Here is a 23,744-nt window from a genome sequence, read left to right on the forward strand (position 1 = left end):
CTTATGTCACTATGTCATAAACAACGTTTCTCCTTAAACCGGAGCAGCATTAAAAACGTATAAAAGACGAGATGCTAACCAGTTTTTTCCGCACATGCTAGGCTACATGATGGCGCAGCGTTGTCTCCATGGTTACTAACGGTTCGACGCGAACCTTCCCCATAATGCGATATTTTATATCTTTCTAATCATACTTGCTTATAAAGTATACGAATGTTAATATTCTTACCTTGTAAAAAGTGTTTACTGCAAATCCGCCATTACACCAAGGGGTGACAGTCATTCAGCTTTCGGCTGCTCTCCATCACCGCAGGATCTTTCCTCATTAAAAGTTATACAATGAAGTTTGGTTTTCATCCTTGCCTGTTGTGCAGCCGACCGCGCAGAACCCTATGACCGTTTTTAAAGGGAAATCAACTAAATAAAAGCGATATTAGGCTACAGACGCCTTTCTTTCTTCTTCTTGTGGCGGTTGGCAAGCAACGTTTAGATATGCATTACCGCCATCTAGTGGAATGGAATGTGAGACGGGATGTTAACTATATAACACAAATTAAAAAAAAGAAAGGTTACAGATGTCTGTTTTTAGACTAGCTTTAAAGGAGCCCATTGATTGTTTTTGACGTCCTTCATGGCGGAGGGGGCAGAGTTCTGGAGAACGTGACGTCACGTGCAAATGGTCAATATGACAAGTAACATGCCAACATCCAAGTTTACTCTCAATAAACTAAAAATTGGTTTTTACAACTTTTAAAGAACCAAGGTTACTCTAAGAAGCTTAATTTCAACCTTTTGTCAGTATGCTTCTTATCTTGTGTCTTCACTATTGTAATTTAGTTGAAAAGTGTTTACAAGGTCAAAGGGCATCAACATACCTGCTGTTAAATTTCTCCGGGTGCTTTTCTCTCATCACATGGAAACGATGTGCAATAGATGCATCCTGAAAAAGAGACATAAGAATTTGGTGATAATACTTTAAACAAACCTGGACTTATATGAAATAATGACCTAGTAAAATTATTAATTAACAGTAAATTACCACATATTTTGGTTTACCTTTGTTACAACAGATCTAATTAACTGAAATAGACATGAGTTTCTAATGGAGCCAATCAGAAAACTCCATGTTAACTAAAAAAACGAAAACGAAAAAAAAAAAAAGAAAAAAAAAAACATTTCTCTTTGATAATAAGCATTTGTGTGGGTATCTAAAACATTTAAACAAAAGAAACAAGAAAACATTCATATCACTATATGTGGAAATATTACTTCTTTTATTCAGGACTAGTTCAAAAAGTATCAAATGTTGCTTGGTGACAACAAAAAGTCACCAAGGGGTGACGGGTTGAATAGCATCCTAACTAACCAGGTTTTCATTGTTTGTGCTTCTATAGGATGAAGGGTTGGGTCTGAGGATCCATTATAGACAGCACATTGTCTCCATATGGGTTAATTAATTTAACACATGTTGTGAGTAATCACAGCTCCCAACTAAGCTTACAGGATGCTGTTATCACCCTGGCGACCAAATTGTTTACCATCCTTCTTCCTGTAAGTCACTCTCCACCTCCCCCATCCTCTGCTTCTCGTTCTCTGTAACCTGGGGCAATAAATGCAATCAGAGACATTTCATATGTTGGAGGTTCAGATATTTTTTGTTATATTTATTTTGGGGTGAAAAGACCATAAGTATTGTAAAGGTTGTCGTATTCAAGTTTTGATTTGCCTGATGTTTCTCTTCAACAGAAAAGTAAAATGGATCAGAATCAGTCCAACCAATCTGACTGAGCTTCTGGCATCTTGGGAAAAAAAAACAAAAATTTCACTTTCTAGAAATGTACTCTAAAATATCTGCAGCTAGTTTGGTATTGATACAAACAGATTTTCATCCATAAAAATGAGAGTTAAGTTTCATTTTCCATCTTCTTTAAGGCTATGCTGACATCAAATCCCAAACAAATACATTGATGTTTGTGGTACTAATGTAAAAATAAAAAAATGAAATATTCAGGAAGGATAAATGCTTCAGCATGGCACTGTAAAAAATAAACAATGTATAAATATGTAAAATATCTACAATGACACTTTGTTGATCAAACTTCTCCATCCTTGCTGCTTGTGTAGTTTTTCCTAAAGCACATTTTCCTTCCACTTAACATGTTTGCAAACAGTTTTCTGAGTTTTGATAGTTGATGGAGGAGCAAAAAGCAGATAAAGGACAAAATTGACTGTAAAATAAATGGTATACTTCTTACCAAAATAAAAAAAAAATAATATATAAACACAAACTACTGATATTACTCAGGAACACGTGAGAGAAGAAAGCTAGCTTAGAAACACATCATTGGAATAAATGATGGTATTTATTCCAACTTTTATAAATACCACCGTCTATGAGCCCCAACCAGGTGTGTTACATTCAGAGATGAATTAGATTGAATCGAACAAGTAGAAACCACGAATAAACTGACAAAAACATCTTTGGAAAACAACTTCAGTAGCTCTGTTCAGTATTCCTGTGTCTCACTTCTGACGTCCATCATGGCGCCTGAAACGATTAAGTGACATAGTTGCAAAGGGTCAAAACCTGAACTCTGAGGAACTAATAACTGACTTAATTCATGTAGAAACGAGTCTCAGGTGTGAGGCTGGACCAGAAAACAGATCCACTAAAGCAGATTTTAAGACTGTAAACACACAAACACTTCTTATGAGCCTTAAAAAGTTTGTACAAACAGCTTCTGTGAGTGGAAACAAGGAGTCAGTCACATAAGATGGAAAAACTCCAGTTTATTTAATTCATAAGAAGCCCTCGACGGTGTGAAACCAAATATAATTAGCTTCAAGGAGGTAATACCAGAAATTTCCTTTAATTCACACTTCCAAGTCCGTGTCAGCAGAAAAACGCTGGCACAGCCTTTTGTGGAAAAACGAATGGAGCAAACTTGTTCAAGGCAAAGCGAATAAAAAAGTTCCTGTAAACTTTTTGGTCTTTTTTTTATTTCCCTCTCCCCCCTCTGCTAAAGCAATCTGTTTTGACCCGCTCCGTTTTGAGTGGCACTATTGAAACTGCACCTACAGGGAGGACCCCCTGCTAGCTCTCTGTACAGAAATTCAGGAGAAGCCAAAAGAGAAAAATCAATGGCGCCTCTTGATGTCTTTTCAAGACGCTGTTAGCAGAAGACCAAAAGATTTCTTCAAGATCCCTGCAGACTCGCCTCACGCTTCCAACGCGAGCCAGAAGGGTGAAGTGATGGATGTATCTGAGAGATTGTAACTCGATTTTCTTACAAACAGGACAATAGCTGCAAACAAGAGAGCAAAAGCTTGGAGAGGATGTCTCCCCTTTGGTTTAAGGTCTATTATCTGAGATGTGTACAAGCAGAGCTGTGGCTCTGCAGCAGCGCTCACTCATTTTAACCACTGATTTTGTCATCTCACTGCGCTTTTGAGGTAAATTAATAAACATTTAATGCCACATAAACACAGAAAAAAACAGCTAAAGAATACCTGTAATTTACAGTAGCATTTAGAAATACAGCATTTATAAATTTGTGTTTATGCAATAAACTGCAAAAATGAGTGATAACCTTTCTGCGTTTTCTGCTAATTTGGTTTTAAATTCAGACACAAATATAATAGATAACAAAAACAAAAGCTCACCAATCAAATACAGTTTATGAAGAGCTACTAATGTAGTAACTTCATTAATATAAGGTTTGTTTATCATCCTGTGACAAATAAAGATTATGTAATTAAAAAAGATAAATACAAATGAATCATCATATATATTAGAGAAAAAACCTCTGAAAATAGATAAAATTAATTGTGGATAACTCAATGACTTAATAACTAACTAAATATATTTTAGACTGACTTGAACTTAAGATCTTCATTAAGAAGAATACAGAATTTAATCAAATTAAGATTGGGGAATATACAATCAATACATTAATAAATAAATAATACAACAGAAAATACAATTAATAAAATTTATAAAACATTTATAAAACACAAAACTAAGTTGAATTCAATGCATTAACTTACACATAGTGATGGGACAATTAATATGTATGTCAATAAATACAGAAACATGGAAAATGTATATATATAGCTGTACTGAAAATATATATTTTTTATATAATTATAAATTATATAAATTTTTTTCTGTTCAGCTCAAATGAATAAATTTAAACTCAGAAAATGATCCAGAATTTAAATACTTCATTATAGTAAACACAGTCCAGTGAGTCAATTTTAAAATAATTTATAACATTGTAACATGTTATATTTATTAATTTCCTTACTAAAGAATGGGACAATTAATATGTAAGTAAATGAACAGATAAACTTGGAACTATTTCAGTATATATATTTAGTTGTACTCAAAATATTTTTTTCTGTTCAAATGATTAAATTTAAACTTAGAAAATGATCATAAATAAATCAAAAATTTAAATACAGAAAACATACAATTTGATCCAAGCCTTCGTAAACACAGTCGAGTGAGTCAATTTTAAAATAGTTTATAAGATTATAAACTATTTTAGTTATATTTATCCGCTCTGGACTCCACGTCAGCTCCAGTAGGGCCGTAGTGAGACGTCAGAATCTCACTCATTCACTCAAATAATTACCAATGTAAAGGTCTGGCACCCAAATTAATACAGGACATGTGTAATGTCCTCTCATAGCTCAAAGTTTAGTCCAATTATGAGTGGGCCCCAGCGGTTTGATGTGCCTTTCACCACAGTGGAGAGTAATGGCTTTGACAGGAGAGCCGCGGTCATTAGGGGCCTGACTGCATTATGGTAGCGGAGCGCGCTCAGTGATTAGTTCTGTCTCTCACCCCTGGCCCTGATTGAGATCATTACACTTCACGTCACTTCCACATCCTCCCAAAGGGATGGCGCCATTAATTCCCCGTCCCACTGGGCTGTGGCAGGTTGGGGTGGAGGAATTTACATAAAGGAGACAAAAAAAAGGCGGTTCTCCGTACGAAAGAAAGGTGGTGCACTGTAAAACATTTGAGCTGCATTTAGCTGTGTCTACTACCTTCTACTCTAAGTTTAAATTTGTTTTAGATTCTGAACCTGAATGTGTGAGTTTGAGAGAGATAAACTCATAAACTCACAGCAGTAAGGTGCATTAACTTTTTATTAGAGTTGAATCAAGTAGAGTTTTTAGGTTTGCACTTAAAAAACTGAAAGAAGAAAAAGAGAGGAGTGGGAACTATTTTCCAGAATGCTTTGCGGCATGTTTTTGTATCCTGAGATGGAAGTGCGTTACATTGACCTGACTCTTGTGTTTTATTAAGGCAAATGTTAATTTTAGAATTATTTGCGATCTTTAGTAAAATTCATTATCAGATCAGAAATTTTGAAACAAGAATTTTAATTATTCTAAAGTAAAATAAGTAGTTATTTTAACTTGATATTGTGAGTAAAATAATAGAGAAATGTGGCTCTTTAACAAGGTGAGGACAGTCTTTTTTCTTCCATATTGTGAAATTTAATTATTTGTGTTAAATTGTAGCAATAAGTTAAGACATTAAGTTAAAAACAATGTTTAAACAACTTGTCTCTTGTTGTTAAATCAACTTCATGAACTTTAATTTCTGAGTTAAAACTGAAATGATTTTCTAATTGCATTTTTAAGTTAAATCGCCTTCCCATGTTTTACAGTGTGTGAGACTGAAATCAGTTCACCAAACTGGAAACCTTCGGCGTCCATGTTGGCTGGTTCTGCTGATGTGTTGAAATCCAGCAGAAGCAATTCTCTCTTCATCTGCATAATCTCTAAAGTAATTATTAGCTTCACTTGCCTCATAATCTTTATTGTAGTCTTTTTCACATTCAATAAAAAGGAGAAAATTTGATGCATAGAAAATATTATATCACACCCAAATCCATAGAGAGCTCAAAGTCTTCTTAATCCCCCGCAAACAACTTCATTTGTCATCATTACGCCTGCTGGGTCCTGATCCCACCAACACAAAGTCTCATTTCTGATCTAGTTTTAGGGCAAATATCTCAGTACACATGAAATAAGACAAAACTAACTTACAAGCAACTTTTCAGTAATATATAGGAGCTTGTTTTGAGTAAATATTGATAAAAAAGTACAGATCATTTCACTTCTAACAAGACATAATCTGCCAGTGGATCTAGGACTTTTTCATCAATATTAAGAAATTACCGATTTAAAATAAGCTCCTATACTGCTGGAAAGCCACTTCTAAGTTAGTTTTGTCTAATTCCAAGTGTACCAAGATATTTACACTAGAAACTAGAACAAAATTATTTGGCAATATTTTGTGTTTTTGCAGTGCAGAGCTAAAGCCACAGAGTTTAGAAAGCCTTTATGAACCAGAGAGACCAACTTAATTTGACCTTTAACCTACATGAGCTCTTTTATTTTAACCAAATCCATCCTAATATGTGTTACTGAGGGACAATGTAAAGTTAGATGGTATGTGAGTTTTTGTTAAATGGGTTAAGTGGACCTCAGCCTGAGAAATGCTGTTTTAAAAGAACTTTTAGTGTTTTGTATGATCTATTACGGCAGTGGTTCCCAAACTTTTTCTCCTGGATCCCCCCAGTGGTTTCAAAATATTTTCTGTTTCCATTCATGCATACCACTTCCTGCGCCCGCCCTGCAATGGCACGGCGCCCCCCCCAGGGGTCGCGCCCCACAGTTTGGGAACCTCTGTATTATGGTATGTATTTTCTAATGTTAAAAAATTTTAAATCTAATATTTTCAATCTGTAGTTGGCTTGATGCCCTTTCTCTTCTCCAGCTGAACCACCTTTTTCATTCATGTCAACCATTTACTGTAAAGTGCAGTCAGAAATGAGTAACTTTTGGCATTTACAGGAGGAAATTATTGCAATAAAACCTCAGAAAATGCTGTAAACACTTCCCCCCTGCAGACACTACCATATGTTTTCTTCCTAAGACAGATTGGAACCGTTGGTCTCCTCTATCACAATGTTAACTAGACCTGTCCCTTATTATCCTCAAACACGGTCATTAATGGGCCTGGGATGGAGGTGTTATTCAACTAACATTTGTGAGGCCATGCATCACTTATGTCCCTGCCACAGTCCGTACAAATCTCACAACCCCCAGTGGATCCATTCAGACACCTGCAAATGTCAATTACCATATTTCCCCCTGACATTTATGGGTAATGGCTAACATGAGCTACGTGAAATCAGAGTCATTATCCCAGAGATGGACAGAGGAGGTGCCGACGGCTCCGTAACCCCACGCAGATGCAAAACAAGGCTTATTTATCGATCAGAGGTGGTTACAGCTTGAGCACATCTCAATAAAGGCCTAACCACGATGTGCTCAAAACAAATAAATTAAATGATTATGCTGTTGCTGTGTGTGCGCTGCGATGTATTACTTTTTAAATTCTACCTTTAATAGCAGATGCAAATATTGATGGAGGCAGTTTTATTTTTTACTTTACTAATGTTTGCTTCAGTTACACTTCTGCAGAGCAAGTAGATATATAGACACACACACACACACACACGCACGCACGCACGCACGCACGCACGCACGCACGCACGCACACTTTGACCTTTCACCTATAAGATGTCTATAAAAGCATTGTTGGACTTTATTTTTAGCAAAAACTCATTCTCAATGTTAGACTATTTTACAAACTAATGTGTTTTTATCACCTTGATTGTTGTTGAAATGACTGCATTTTTTTAAACATCCCTGATTATAAGTGATACTGACATTTTTTAGTCTTTCTCAGATATAACAAATGTCACATCATCCTAAAGATGTGCAATAAAATTATAGGAATCAGTCTTGAAAAGCTGATATTTGCAAATTTTAGCTAAACCAGGAAGATAGAGCACATCACCCCAGTTCTAAAGTCCCTACACTGGCTCCCTGTAGCTCAGAGAACAGACTTTAAAATACTGTTCTTAGTTTATAAATCACCAAACAGCTTAATAACTGATCTTTAAAAAGCCTGACCTGCTGATTCCGATTTTGGCCGATACCAATTTTTTGTCTGAAATGTTTTTAATTATAGCAAAAAAGTTGCTGAATTGGTAAGAGTGGGGTGACTGCAAATGTGCAGACATGACCTCGTCTGTCAGTAAAACTTCTCTCACAGCAGAGCAGAAGAGGACAGTGGTTGATTTTCAGACTTTTGCAGAGGGAGATAAGATCGGCTTCAAGTATCAGCTGATCACCAATCTCTCAAAATTAAGGAAATCGCCGCTGGTAAATTGGTGCTTCCCTATTAAAGATCCACTGTTATTTTATCAACCTTCTAGACCAGGGGTGTCCAAAGTCGGTCCTCGAGGACCGGCATCCTGCATGTTTTAGTTCTCTCCCTAGTGGTAGTAACAACCTCCTCAGCAAGTCAGTGTTCTCCTTAGGCCTCTAATGAGCCATCATTTGATGCAGGTGTGTAAAACCAGGGAGAGAACTAAAACATGCAGGATGCCGGCCCTCCAGGACCGACTTTGGACACCCCTGTTCTAGATCTTTCATGTGTTTTGGTTCTGCTCTGCATCCAGATCCAGAACCAAAACCAAATGTGGAGAAGCAGCATTCAGCTTCTATGCACCAAAAATCCGGAACAAACTTCAAGAAAGCTGTAAAACAGCTGAAACGCTGAGTTTCTTTAAATCTAGACTGAAAACCCAGCTGTTTAGAGTAACTTTTAAAACATTATAAGTGAAAAATTAATCATTTATTGCCGTTACAATCTGATGTGTAACGGCAACAAAATGTAATCCTTCAGTTGTTGACTGTGTGTTCTGACTTTGTATTTTTGTGTTTTATGATGTAAAACACATTGAACTGCTGAATGTTGAAACATTGCTGAAATGTGTAACACAAACAAAACATGATTGATTGACTAACCTCAAACAAGCTTCCAGAAAGCTGCAAAACAGCTGAAACACTGAGTTCCTTTAAATCAAGACTAATAACCCACCTGATCAGAGTGGCTTTTGAACCATAATAAATGAAAACACTGACCAACATGTTGATGTGTAATGACGATACTTGGAAAAATGTAACATTTCAATTGTTAATTTTTGTGTTTTTGTGATGTAAAGCACTTTGACCTTCCTTGTTACTAAAATTCAATTTGATTTGATACACATAAAGCTGTGGTCCCAAACTCCTATGAAAAACACAGGTGTTAGTGTAAATATGAACAACTTCCAAGTCTAAAACATTTCTTCAGGTTTGACAAATTGTTTAGGAGATCAATTATTTATTTTTCATCCTTTTCATCACTTTTCATTCTCACCCATCAAAAACAAAATTAATCTCAATCAAAAACCACTGATCTTCTGATTTTCATCTTAATCTTTTTTTGTGGAAGTTGTTAAAATAAAACGTATGTACAGTCTGAGTGTCAAGACTCACCACTCCTATGGAGAAGTAGTTGTTCATAATGCTGTAAGGCACCGGGTCCCCTCGCTCCTCCTTGTCAGCAGATGTCACATCGATCTTCCAGCGATCCAGCATCACCTCTGTGCTGTTCTCGATGTCCCGAAGGATCTTCAGGAGGTTTTCGCCCTCATAGCCTCAGAGAAGCACAAGACAGGTGAGAGATTAAAACAGGTAAAGGAACATTTTCACATGTTATGGATGCATTTTATCAGGATCTTATGTGAAAGAAAGAGCATCTTATAGTAGTGCATAAATGTGAAATGGAAGAACAAAAGACACAACTTTTAACAAAAATAACTCGGAGAGATTTTCTGCTCATTTGTATTTAACCTCCTTTTATCAGATGCAGCTAAATAAAATCCAGTGCAGTCAAATGCCTTCAGAAATAAAAACACTCTCTGTAATTTAGTCCAGCTGTTCTGTGTTGGCTTTAGAGGTTTGTTAGAGAGAATTAGAGAACAAACACTCAGGAACACAGCAGATAGGAAAGGTACAAATATGCAGACAACGTTAAAAGAAGGTTACTGTCCTAAATATACAGTCAGCAATGCAACTGAATGGTGTCAGAACGGCCCAGTCAAAGTTCAAGACTTAAAAACTGATGTTTATAGACATTGCCCATCGAATCTAAAGTTGAACGACTTTGGAAAAAAAAAATAAATAAAAAAAACAAAATCAGGTCTCGAGAAGCACAAGGCTGTAAGAGACTCACCACTGTGGTTACAGTAAAAAAAGTATTGGCTCTGACAGGGCACAATGCAAATAGGTGCCACACTTTTTACATTTTTGTCTGTATAAATTATGGAATAAAAAAACAAAATCTGTTTAATTCCGGTTCAGATTTTTTGCACTACTTTGTGTTTCTCTATTAAATAAAAACTAGATAAAATACATTAAAATGCGATTTTAATGTGAGAAAATGTGAAAACTTCCAAAGTGTATGACTAAAATGAAGTGCTTTGTTTAAGAGGGACAAACAACCATCTCCCTCATAAACACTCACATTGTTAATTAACAAACTGCAAAACTGATTTAAAATATTCATACAAGATAATTGTTGAAGTGATAATTACATTTTTAAGTGACCTGAATGGTCAGACATTTCTGCATAAATCAACAAAACACATCTATAATTATCAGGTTATGACTGCTCAGTGCATGACAGAAAGTTTTAACTTTGATTGTATTTCCCAATCTCTGAACCTTTTTTTCCTAACATCTTTATATGATAAATCAAGAGTACAAATGTCTTCTCTATTTAAAAAAGTGCATTAGGTGAAACCAAATGAATTATTCCCTGATATGTATCCAGTACCTCCTCCCCATCGCAGACATCTCGCCAAGTCATTGCCCGTGCCAAGAGGAAGTATACATACAGGGGGGCTCCTATCCAGGTTGGCCTTATCTGGAGCAGTGGGACAAAAATCACAACAGTGTGTCAAACAAGGGGGTCAAACCCAGAGGGCAAATTCACAACACAAACTTGCAACGAACAAATCAAATCCATTTTGCACCTTTGCTTGTAAAAACAAGTCAATATGGACTTTCAGTTGTGCAGCCAATTTCAAAACCCACATTTTGCCTGACGGTTATTACCTACCATTGTTTTGATTGATAAAAAAAAATTGAGGCAATTTTTAGAGAGAATGAAGAAGTAACACACCTTCAAGTCCAAACAGAGGAGAGATTTTTTTTCTAAATGATGACTAATATGTTGTTTTCCCTCTCTCACGTAATCATCCTATTTGGCCACCACCGACAGCACAGAGCTTGTTCAAGGTGTTTATATATGACCAATAAATGATGCTTTACCATTGACGGCTGAGCAACAGGAATGATGGAGACTTCAAAAACCAATAAAAACAAATGAAATGTGTCTAATAAAGGAAATGGACAGTTGTTGTGCTATTATTTCATAGGTTACTAACATTCTTATAGAAATGTAAGGCAAATTCAAGTATAAGGTGCATTATTTTCATTGTGAATAATTGCTGTCAAGTGTTTTTTTAATCAATCAATTAAGTTTATTTGCTTTAAGTAATAAAAACACAAAATTACAAAGAAAAAACATACAGTGTGTGCTGTACTTGAACGTTTACATGTTACAAAATTTTTCTGAAAAAAATTCTGGTAAGAATTCTGTTTATATTCATGCTCTTATTTTGAAGGAGGCGAAGAATGTACCCGCAGCAGTTCCGCTTCCTCTCTTTACGTGCTCTTTTTTCACCAATAACTTTATTTCAAACAAGAACCATGCAGGGACAAAATAAAACATTGCCCGTAAAAGAACAAGATGTAAAGATAAATGCATCTAAGCGAATTACATGACGTATAAATTACGTCGAAACTAAATTGGTGCTTGACGGTAGTAGTCTTTCGAGGACAAATCAAATCAGAATAGAAGCTAGCACTTTAGCCTAGCGCTAGAATTTAGCAGTTAGCATCTTCGGCTAAATATCAATGTTTATGAAAGGTGCTTTACGGTCAGAGCAACTAACTGTTCTAAATGCCGGTGTCCAAAACAGTTAAATATACACTTATGGTGCGAAAAATAGGGTGCAAAGCTGAAAATTCAGTCAATAGTTTTCATTTCCTTTTTCATTTCATTTGGAGCTCTGCACAAGCACAACGTGACATAGGGAAAAATGAATATCAGGTCAACTTTTGAACTACAACATATTTAAAGATCAAGCATTCCTTTCCCCCTATAATGACAATTTACCAATATTTCTTGTGTTCCTCCAAATCACAGAAAATGCTTGAAAGAAAATGTTCCGTGGATTTTCAAAAAAATATTTGAAAAGAAGCAACTTGTACCAATAAAGTCCAGGATCCAGCCCACAGTGCCGTCTCCTCCGCAGGTCAATACTCTAAAATCAGGAACATCTCGGAAGAAGTTCAAACTGCAATGATAAAAGTTAATGTTTTGAAACAGAAATTTATATTGCCCTCTAAAAAAAATGTCCTCTAATTTTTAGAAGACAAAGTGGTAAACTGAACCTAATCTTTTTATTTAGGTGATTAGCAGGAAAGCAATTTTTTTTACATTAAAGAATGATTCAAAATTCCTAAGATTTCTCCTATTAATATCTTAGTTTTTCTTAGTTTCTTGTATTTGAGATGTTAAACAACATATTTTATAAAATAGCATTTTACTTTACTGTAAACTGAACGTAATCTCACTAAAAAAAAGAAAAAAGAAAACACATGTCGCATTGATATTATTCATTCAGTGAGGTACACTGTCTGTTCAGGGACTAATTGGATCATGACAGGCAATGTTCAGTCCAACTTCCTCCGTTCCTTCACAATAACAAAGCCCTAACTGAATGAGCCAGCCTCGCTGCCTCGTATGGCGGGTAAATGACTCGCTCAATTACTCTCCAACTGGGGCCGCAAACCACATTAGACACAAAAACAGACGGCCGTGAACATGAAAGGCAACTTTGGGGATATTTAAATACCAAGAAACAAACACTTAATTTGCTGTAATTTGATTAGAGAGGCAGCTAATTGACAGCAGTGTACGCGGCTGCCTGGGCCTGCAGTGTCCGATGGTGACTGCTCACCCTGCTAATGTGAGCTGCGGTGAGTTCACTTGGCAAAATATTAACTAGGTTATAACTGGGGAAGGTCATCGCGTATGCTGTCAGGATCTCTGCATCCAGAACCAGATGACGTTTTTGGTTCTCATCAGAGGAAAATTAACAAAATGAAACTGCTGAAAGCTCGGCTGTCTTCTCATACATGCAGTTCAAACCTCTTGGATCCTTTTTTAAGCAGGGGTGTGCTGCTGTTTATTTATTTTTTATAAGTCTAAAAGATGCTGTTTTTCAGGTCTAATCAAAGCCAAACAACGTGGCAGCACGGCGGCGAGAAATTCCTGCGTGTCCCGAACGCTGCTGGATGCAGGCGGCAAACTGAAGGAGCCTCTTGCATGTAAATGATCCATTCATTTTCTTAATCACAACCATGAACTGTGGGGGACCCGGTGCCGTCCACACCGCCGGGCTGCGGCGATCTGCTTGTCTGCATGCGCGATCACATGTTGCGTGGCAAGAGCTTCACCCACTCTGCATCCGTCAGTCATTTGTGTCATGAGCTCTCATATAGTCTTATGCATACAGAGCCGCTACTTGTCTGCGGATCCGGCTCGGTGCGGTCGTCTCCAGGATGTGTTATATGTGAACTCACCTCATTTGGGTGTGTGATGTGTGAGGGAGGAGAAAGTGGAGGCTGTAATGCTAAAGGCCTCTCTTGCATGTGATGGGATCATTATGTGTGAGCAACAGAGAGTAAACAGAAAGACAAATGAATTGTCTTAGCTTTTTTTTTTTTAGTTAAATGCCATTACAAATATATTTTTTAAAAATGTGTCATTTCTCAAAATATAATTAGTTAGGCCTGACAGGATAACAAACCAAATGATAAATTATCCCAGAAGTTATTGCAATATACGATAATATTGTTTTGAGACCATTTTAAAGTAATTCATAATATTAAAATGGTATTTGCATCTACATTTAAGGACAATACTGCAAAAACACAAAATGTTACCAAGTTTTTAGTGCAGATATCTTAGTATCCTGGAAATAAGACAAAAATAACTTACAACATTTTAGCAAGATATGAAAACTTGTTCTAAGTCAGTAATTCCTTGATATTGAAGAAAAATACTGGCAGTTTATTCAACTTACAACATGAGGAGCATGCCTTGTTAAGTCAAACAATCTGCCAATGGAACCAAATCTTTTTCATCAATATTATTGTTGACTTAAGTCCAGCTCCAACATCTTGCTTAAAGTTACTTATAAGCTAGTTTGTCGTGTTTCAAGTGTACCAAGAACCTAGACCAAAAATACTTCAGATTTTGTGTTCTTGCAGTGAAAAATCCACCTATATCTGCCTACTTTGTTAGTTGTAACATCAAATATACCTTAATATCTGTTAATACACACAGAGAAAATCATCTTAGCACTACATCATAAGCTAACATTCACCATCTTCTTATCTTTCTGTTGGGGATGTAGCCAATCAGTGCCTAAAAACTGTAATAGCGCTCCTGGATTGGTTGTCAAAAGCAATTAAAATCTGCATTAGCATTAACTTCAGAGTTAGTCCCACAATGGCTTCTTTTTCCAAAATGGAAATGAATATCAACGCTAACTGATTTAGCACAAGGTTTTTTCCAACGTACCCCGGCATTGGTCCACTCTTGGCCAGGTTGTACACTTGTCTCGGGTTCAGGAGATACTGGAACTTTCTATAAATCCTAATAGAAAAAGAAAAAAAGTCAGGAAACAAAGCAGTGAGTGAAAGTGTAATAGCTGACTCTGTCACTTGGTGAATGGGGGGAAACACAGAGCCGTTTCCGATCAGACCGACACGCCAGCGGACTGGGCAGCAAGGCGGAAAAATGTCTGAAGTCCCCTTGAGGAGAAACCATTAGAAAGACTAATTCATTTTAATTTCAATTTCATTATATCAACTGGCTGAAGTCATATTTTGATCTCATAATTTAAACAGATGAGGGCCGGCATAATAAGAAGTGAATGAATATGTTTCAGTAATAACCCAATTAGCCTTGGGTTACAGAAAGGGACTGAAGCCGGCAGTGAGAGGAGTTTCTCTCCGAGGCGGCCGGCGCTTTAGGTAAATCAGATTGTGTTTTTATTTGACTAAGTCAAAAAGCAGCCGTCAGCCCAGCGGCCATGCTGCTTCCTCCCCTCTGTAGCTGCGGAGCGGGGCTTCAGAGGCCCCTTGTAGCATGTTGAGACAGGTTGTGTACTTACCTCTCCCCCTGCTTGCCCCCGCTCTTCGGATTGACAAACACCAGCAGAGGATGAGTGCCCTCTATTGTTGTGATCTGTGTGGAAGATGTCAAAACAAAGCCTCGGTGTTTGGAGACTGCAGGATGCTTCACAGGAATTCACTTTCAAGCCGTATCCCTCAGACATTTTATCAAGTATATATGGCACTTCCAAGCGCTGCACTGCCTGCCTGCCATCTGCACAGATTTCCTGTGAACCGGTCCAGGCCGGGAACGGGAGCGCTCTATAGTCTTCTAAGTGGAAACCTAAACTTTTCCCTTGAAATTTTATTTATACGGTCCATTTAAAAGAGAAGGATGTTTTAAAAAGTTGTCAATGGGTTTTAGGTTAAGCTCAAAAGAATGAACCTGAATATAAACCTTTTGAAAATGGAGAAACCCTGACCCTAAATTAGAGCCACAAACATTACTGTACTTTATATGTTTAATATTGTTATAGTATTAAAAGGACATAAAAACCTACAAGAGTTCCCGTCAGCCTCTTGCAGATTTTTCAGACCATTTCATCCTGGAAATGGTGGATTCTGGGTAACAGGCAGAAGTTGTGAATCTCTGCAGCTCCTCCAGAGTTACCATGGACCTCCTGGTTGTCCAGTCTGTCAGTTTAGGTGGATGCATATGACTTGGTAGGTTTCTACTTGTGCAATACTCTATTTTTGTATGATGGCTGAAATTCTTTCATTTATTCAGAGTTTGGGAATAATTTTAGAATCTATCTGCTCTCTGCTGTGTTTCTAAGTCTCTGTGATGTTGTTCAACAGTTTGTGAACAGGTGTTATCAATGTATTCTGATACAACCGGCCCTTTAACAGCATTCGTGATCTTGATTTGGGCCACAACGAAAATGACACCCCTGATCAATAGACCAGATCAAGGAAGTATAACAGGTCATAGGTGAGAGGTCGTGGGTATAATATGACGATACCTTGTCTCAAATATATGATCAGACATAATCTCCCAGTTTGCCTGAGGTTCTGGACCCGGTTTGAGCCTCAGGCCCGCGCCCCATTTGAACTGTCCTGCAACAACTCGCCCAGCGCTCTGCCTGACACAGATGAAGCACTTAACTCCCCCTGTCTGCTATCCCAGCATGCCGAGGGTGAATTAATGAGCTCCCTGTCCCGTCCAGAGTGATCCATTACTTCCTGTAATTATAAATAATAATCTTGATTATTACGCTGGTTAGCCAGCGAGAGGCAGAGATGGATGTGGCCGGGATTTGATTCATCGTATTTCTCTCTCCTAAAGCCGCGTGCAGACGAGCGCTCGCCGCAGACGGCGGCAGGTTTTCCATCGGCGGCGTGCTGGCAGAGGATCAGGATGTTGATTATGGATGATGCTGATTACCAGCAGGACTGGCGGTGTTCACCAACTGCAGAGGCTCACGTCAAATCTTAAGATTCGACAGGAAACTGGCCTGATATGCTGATAATGAGAGGCGATATCGCTGTCTTTACACCACCTGTAGCTTCTCAAACTAACTGATTTAAAACTTTGCCTGGATCAGAAGTTCAGATGAGTTTGGGTGACATATGGTTGGTTATAAAGACGTCATCTGTTTTACACTCTTTACTTTTATCAGCTACCTGAGTAAAGATGCATAAAATGATAGAAATAATTTTGTGCTTAGCTACTTTCCAGTCGCCATTTCCTGATTTAATAAGATGTAGGACTGACTTATAAAACATGTCCCTTCCCATTTTAAAGAGTAACTGGGATCATTTCAATTACTCCGCTGAAAAATTGTAAAGTATATATTAAAACATGCCTCAGTTACTTTATTTTAGATTAATTGTGGGAATTTTAGTGAGTTAGTGAGAAGAGCGCTTTTTTCCCTTCCGAAAGAGCATTTTTCACATTAAAGGTTGGGTTTTTCTATATGTTTTTATGTGAAAATTAAGAAGAAGAAGAAGAAGAAGAAGAAGAAGAAGAAGAAGACGAAGGTTTATTTGTATAGCACTTTTTCAGCAACAAGGCAGTTAAGGTGCTGCAATGAAAGAAAGCACATCTTTACAAGAGCTCCCAATGAATGCATACGGTGGTACTGAGTTGTAATAAGCCTCATTTCCTTTGGTAAAATATATGGTTTTTCATTTTCAACCATTTTATAACAAATTCTTGACACAATAATGAAACTAATTGATCGCCACGTATTTACTGTGTGATTTTAGTGTGAATTTCTTTGTACTTATGTATTGAAATGTCAGTAACAGCCAAGACATTTGTCCGCTGTGCGGCTAACCTGCAGTCCTTGGCCGTCCACTGTGACCGAGTTCGCTCTCTGCATCTTTCCTCGACTCGACTGACTGGACCGCGAGTCCTTCCTCAGAGTGGACTGCCGTTCCTGAAGTGACACAGCAAAACGGTTCGAGGTTTGACTCCAAACAGCAGCACAAAACAAGATCCAGAGATCAGAAAAGTGCAAGATGCAGGAGGAGTCAGACTGTAGTTATTCGTTTATGTTGTCACGGTTTTAGTTCCTGAGCTTTCAATTACACTTTTTCTGGCCAGTTGACACGTCCATCTTTCTTTGAACTCTGACCTGCTGTTTTAAATTTTCTTTCTAAGGAGTTTAACACAATGATGAGGAAGAGGATTAAGACCACTAAAAAACAAAAAAGAAAATTTTAAATCTGGATTTTTTTCTCAGAATACTAACGTTTCATTTTGTAAGATTAAAGTCAGAATTCTGAGGAAAGCAATGTGTCAGAAACAATTCTGACACATTGCTTGAAAACCATAGCAATTTGTGCAAGATCACACAGAAAAAATACCCCCTGCTGAAAGCTGGTAGTAATATTGGTGCAGATCAACGGATAAAAACAGACCTGAATTCAAAAAAATAAAATAAAAAATAGCCACAGAGGTCAAAGAAGTTGGGCTTAATACTTTCCTCAATAAGGAGTCACAGCTATATTAGCAGATAATCACCAATCAAATACATTTCCTTAATGTTAGTCACATCTGTGCTTGTGGCAATAAAGGTAACTGAAGCCTGATATCAAAAATATTATATCTGTATTTACCGATATTCAACACTTTGGATGGAGTAGCTGTCAGCATACAAGCAATTTTCCCTTGGAGGTCAATAAAGTATATTTTATTCTATTCAAATTATTGTCAAATTCCTTCTTGCTGCTGTAGTTGAATCTATATGAATTTAGAACAATTGGCTTTGTGAATCTAGTACAGATGAATTAAATGTATTTATTTATTAATTTTTACTTATTTTATTTAACTTTTATTTATCTATTTATTATTATTTATGTTGAATTACTTACATCGCTCTTGGGTATATGTGTATATTTTACAAACTTTATCTCTTATGATTGTATTTGTATTATTAATATTTAACACCATAGATGGAGTAGCTTTTCAACGAATAAGCAATTTCCCCCTGGGAATCAATGAAGTCGATTCTATTCTATTCTATTCTATTCTATTCTATTCTATTCTATTCTATTCTATTCTATTCTATTCTATTCTATTATAAACCAATTCAAAGTTGAAAGAATAACTATTTTTCCCCCAAAATAAAAGAAAAATCTGCAGCTGATTAGAAAGAAAGTTGCGTTATGGTGGCACACTTTTATCCCCTTCAAACACACTTGTGCAATTTTCAGAATAAAGTTCTAAAAAATAAATTGCTGCCACTTCGAAGCACAGTAGGAGAACTCAGGACTGATGATTGGATCATCAGGTCTCGAAGGCTCTCTCTGCCTCGAGGCCCGCTGACCAGAACAAGCGAAGTCTTACCAGGACGACGGGGCAGATTGAGTTTGGGGGCAGGATGTGATCCTTCAGGGGTCCGCAGTCACACTCAGGTTTGACGTGGGAAGCACACTTGTTATGGAGCTGGAGGAGGTGGAAGCTATTATTAACAACCTCAAACTAGTGGCAACAGAAATAAATATTTCAGCTGCGTTTTCAGGGTTTATTTGCAAATGCACGCGTCGCCATCTCCGTCTTATTTTCTATTATCTTAGAGCTGCAAACAAGTGTTTTCTGAGTGTAAATTGGCGAAATGACTTGTGAGGTATCAGAGGTGCCAAAATGAAAGCCTAAACAACAAGAAGCAGTGGGAATATAATGAGGAGGTGGCTGCCTCTCAGCGAGGGGTGGCTTACCGTGATTTGACACCACACACAGTGGAGCCCAGTCAGGCCCTGGTAACACTTAATGGTTTTGTGACACTTGTCACACTTGGTGGGGCAGTTCCCCTCCACCCAGAAATGATGCATTACCTGCAGAGAGGAGGAGAGACGGCATACTGGGTGGAAAAGCAGCGAGAAAAAGAAACGCGGTGCAGAAAAACAAGATGTATACAAAGGTAGAAGTGACACGACAATTAAAGAAAGCAGAAAGGAAAGAAAACAATCAGGAGGAAACGAGAAATAAAGGAGAGAAAAGAAAGACAAGAGGCCAAACGAGTGATGATGCATGTGTTTTAGAGTCCAAATATTATCCTGGTAATAAGTAATGCTTAATAACAGTAATATTTGTTGTAGCAGAAGATCATTGTCAGGACTCACCTCAGTGTTTTTCTTGGACTTCACGTACGTTTTGATGCAAGAAAGCGGAGCGCGAGCCACACAGCGCTCATGGACCGTATACTTGCAAACTGATAAAAGGCAGAATAAAATAAACGATCCATAAAAATATATACATCTATGGTAAAAATGAAGAGCCCACTGCACTCTGGTGGTGGAAAACCTCCTGGTTATTCCACCAAACATTGATTTCCGGACTCTTCCTGAGTTAAAACATTAGTATTGTTGTTTCTAAATGAATATGAACTTGTTTTCTTTGCATTATTTGAGGTCTGAAAGCATCTTTTCCTTATTTTTCTGCAAATAAATACTAAATTTAAACAATCCAAACGCGCTGCTAAATCAACACATAAATGGCTAACTGGGCATCAAAATCAACCGCCTTAGACTGCGTTCACCTGCAGCCTAAAGTGACCCAAATCCAATTTTTTATCAAATCTGATTTTTTTGGCGTTGTTGTTCACACTTCCAAATATATGAGGCTTGTTTGTGATATCTAGTGAACAACAAATGACCTGAAAGTGACCCGCATGCGCAGTAGAGGGCGCAATATGTTCACACATACAGAGTATGCTCAGTGTTTTGCCAACCGCCATAAAAAAGAAGAAGTGCTCAGTGTTTGCGGAAGTAAACATGGAGGCTAACGGTGGAGCTTAGCTTACATATTTGAAGTTGTTGTCCAACCGGAGCAGCACATTAACAACTTAATCCTCATTATAGTCCGCCATGTTGTTGATTTTCTTCCTGCTTGTGCATATCAGGACGCAGAACAGTGACATATGTAGAGTATCAATGACGTTTAGGTCGGATGAATGCGACCTGGACGTTCAGATTCAAGTCACATTTGAATCGGATACCCAAGTGGCCTGGGTCGCATTCAAAAAAAAATCTGGCCTGTGTTCAGACTGTCATGAAAATATCAAATACGGGTCGCATTACAGCAAAACAAAAATTGGAATTGGGTCAGTTTAAGCTGCAGTGTGAACGCAGCCTTAGTTCCTGTACATAAATGATTAGAAAACCTCAACAGATGAGAGAATCCGTAAGAATCCTGAACTCTGCAAACAGATTATAATATCCAGAAATCCTTCTCTCTGTTTGATCCATTCTTGACAAATGTTGACAAAATTAAAGCATGGTTTCATGTAATAAAAATAAAAAATCCAAACATAAACTTTCTCCTCTGAATAAACATCAGCGTGAGAATAAGCTACTAAACATTGTTTTCAGATGGTTCATTAGAAACCAAATAAAAATGTCGATAATACACAAACAGTGGATGATTGTTTGTGTATTTAGAGATGAAATGCAGAGTGTCAGACTCACATGAGCAGCAGAGTCCCTGCTTCCCCAGCCCAATTAGCATGTTGAGACACAGGTTACAGTAGGCGGGTTTGTTGAAGTGCTTCAGCCTCCACACGTGCTGCCCATCGTCTTTCACATTCTGAACAAACAGAAACATCCATTACTTTTTATCATGAACTTTGTTAGGAGCGTTAGGAACTAGGAGCTTCATACGATTCCATGTGTTTCTTATAGTGGAAGACAGTGAAGAATTATTATTATGTTATTATTTTTGTTATAGGAACAATGAGAGGGATTCTGTAGGAAACTCTGAATTCAGTTTCAGTTCATTTATTAGAAATATTTCATTCATTAATTCATTCATAAATAGAAAACCAACGCTGGTTGGGACAGAGAAATGCAGCCATCTAGTGGACGATGTAAGAATTACACTCTCAGAGTTAGTATGAGAAAGTTGTTCTCTAATGCAATTTTTCTTTTCTTAGATTCAATAAAAAGCTTTTCTGGTTAGCTAACAAAGCAATGGCAAGCAGACAATCACTCAAACGAGGAAAAGGGTGTGCAGCCAGCATCTGTTTAGCATGAAAATGACCTCTCATGCAGCAAAATGTTACTCAGAATACTGCAGATTCTCAAATTATCAAAAATGTTTCAGCTCCAGTAAAGAAGATTCAGTAAAAAAAACACCAGCTAGAACTGGAACCATCTTTTAACAATTATTAATAAATAATTATTTGGTTTAAATTGGTTTAAATTAATTAAGTTAAAACTCAGAATTCAAGATTAATGAACTTTAAAAACAAGTTTAGACGACTTGTCTCTTGTTAAATGGACTTCATGACCTTTAATTTCAGAGTTAAAAACAAAACAATTTTCTTGGTGACTTAAATTGCTTTTTCAAGGCAGCAGGTGGACTTATATTGCAATGTATACTGCAAATGTATTTTGCACTACTGTGATGAATCTTCCCTTATTGTTAGGAACAAGTGGAAGAAAAACAAAGTTAAAAGTTCACAGCAGTGAAGCCTCCTAATGTAGTTTATAGGCTTGTTTCTTATTTAAGAGTCAATTTCTTTGCAATTCTTCACCAAGAAGATTGAAGTCTAAAGAAAGAAACAAATTCAAACTTCATCAGGCATCCTGGAACGGTTCAGCAATGATTATTTAATATTTTACAGCATGACAGAGCAGAACTGAAGGTTCAGAAAGTAGGCAGAGACACAGAAAATCTAATCTGATCTGGAGAGAAACTAGAAAAGAAGTGTGTAAACTATAAATATAGACTCCACTATGTTGCTGGGAAAAACTTTAAGAGTAATAGATCATAAAGATGTGGAAAAACCCACTAAAACACCACAAACACGAAGCTACTACAACAGAAACATTTGCTTAAGACTAATTTTCTTTATTCTTTTTATTACTACTATTTACATGATGTAATTAGAGAAAGGATGTGTCAAATTTAGAGTAATTAACAATCAGCTTACAGGACGGATCTGAACTGAGGTTAAACAGAGAGGAGAGGTGAGGATAATAAAGCTAATTTACACTTGTAAGGTGTAAGACATTATATATACACAAGCTCTTAAGGAAAGTGTTAAATTGTCTTATGAATGTGTTTTTACAACGGTGTGAAACGTTTCACTGTTTATTTAATTTTAGTTTTTACATTATTGCAACAAACAGAATATCTGATGTAGCTGTGGCGATAAATTAAAAGCAACAATTAAACACTGATTGACAATTAAAAGGTTTGATGACACGCCACGGAGGTAATTTTCTCTTTTCGCGCCTTTATGATGTCAAATGAAAACGAAAAATTTAAGAAATGAAGCAAAACTTCAGTATGTTTGAATATCAGCTTCCACCTGGTAACCAAGAAGTGGTATTTTTTACCTGCTTTTGCAGATTTCTTTCAGGTTTGTTTAATTTTTTTCTAAGTGGCAGACGCAGGCGGTTTCTGTGTGACCTCACCGTCTCCAGGCCCAACAGGACCAGCAGCGGGATGGTGGTCAGGCCTCCTTGGATCCACTCCCCCAGGGACACTGTGCCGTCCTGATCGTAGTCGATCTCCTGCATCATTTCCTGGAGGATCTGCGACATAAAACAGTTTGGATTTTCAGTTACAAACCGAAGCATCACACTGGTAATTTACACTGTTGCTCCACACCTTTTGGCACAGCCATTAAAACTATGTTTAATAGTTCATATTCATCCAACAACACAGATAATGCAATAATTTACTAACATGGTACAGATTAAGGTTTAACAAGCAGATAAACTTCAAAAAATAAATAAAGTATAACTTACTGAAATCCATTTGTTACACTAATTTCATTGAAAACACCAATAATTGTGGCACATACACTGCAAAACACAAAACCATACCAAGTATTTTTGATCTAGTTTCTAGTAAACTTGAAATAAGACAAAACTAACCTAGAAGTAACTTTTTAATAAGAAATAGGAGCTTGTTTTAAGTAGAAACTCCCTTAATATTGATGAATATGTCCTGGTTCATTTGCCAGATTTTTTCACTTACAACATGGAAAAAATGTCTTGTTATGAGCGAAATAATCTGCCAATGGAACTAAGACTTTTTCATCAATATGAAG

The 23,744-nt window shown here is 37.1% G+C and overlaps 1 protein-coding gene across 2 annotated transcripts in view; it reads right to left on the minus strand.

The window, feature by feature from the left end:
• The window catches only part of dgkb (diacylglycerol kinase, beta), a 64,878-nt gene that overhangs the window by 23,662 nt on the left and 17,472 nt on the right, over positions 1-23,744 (minus strand). For both annotated transcript variants that reach the window (XM_016680645.1, XM_007569866.2), the window contains 12 exons: positions 23,104-23,223; positions 21,151-21,268; positions 19,807-19,895; positions 19,402-19,518; positions 19,031-19,129; positions 17,517-17,618; positions 15,237-15,310; positions 14,642-14,716; positions 12,262-12,347; positions 10,760-10,849; positions 9,418-9,578; positions 876-940 (listed from right to left, as the gene is read on the minus strand). In XM_016680645.1, the coding sequence (XP_016536131.1) occupies positions 876-940; positions 9,418-9,578; positions 10,760-10,849; positions 12,262-12,347; positions 14,642-14,716; positions 15,237-15,310; positions 17,517-17,618; positions 19,031-19,129; positions 19,402-19,518; positions 19,807-19,895; positions 21,151-21,268; positions 23,104-23,223 (1,196 nt within the window). The remainder of the gene's footprint in view (positions 1-875; positions 941-9,417; positions 9,579-10,759; positions 10,850-12,261; positions 12,348-14,641; positions 14,717-15,236; positions 15,311-17,516; positions 17,619-19,030; positions 19,130-19,401; positions 19,519-19,806; positions 19,896-21,150; positions 21,269-23,103; positions 23,224-23,744) is intronic.

The sequence above is a fragment of the Poecilia formosa genome, unplaced genomic scaffold (assembly GCF_000485575.1).
Source record: "Poecilia formosa unplaced genomic scaffold, Poecilia_formosa-5.1.2 Scaffold250, whole genome shotgun sequence".
Taxonomy (NCBI): Eukaryota; Metazoa; Chordata; class Actinopteri; order Cyprinodontiformes; family Poeciliidae; genus Poecilia; species Poecilia formosa.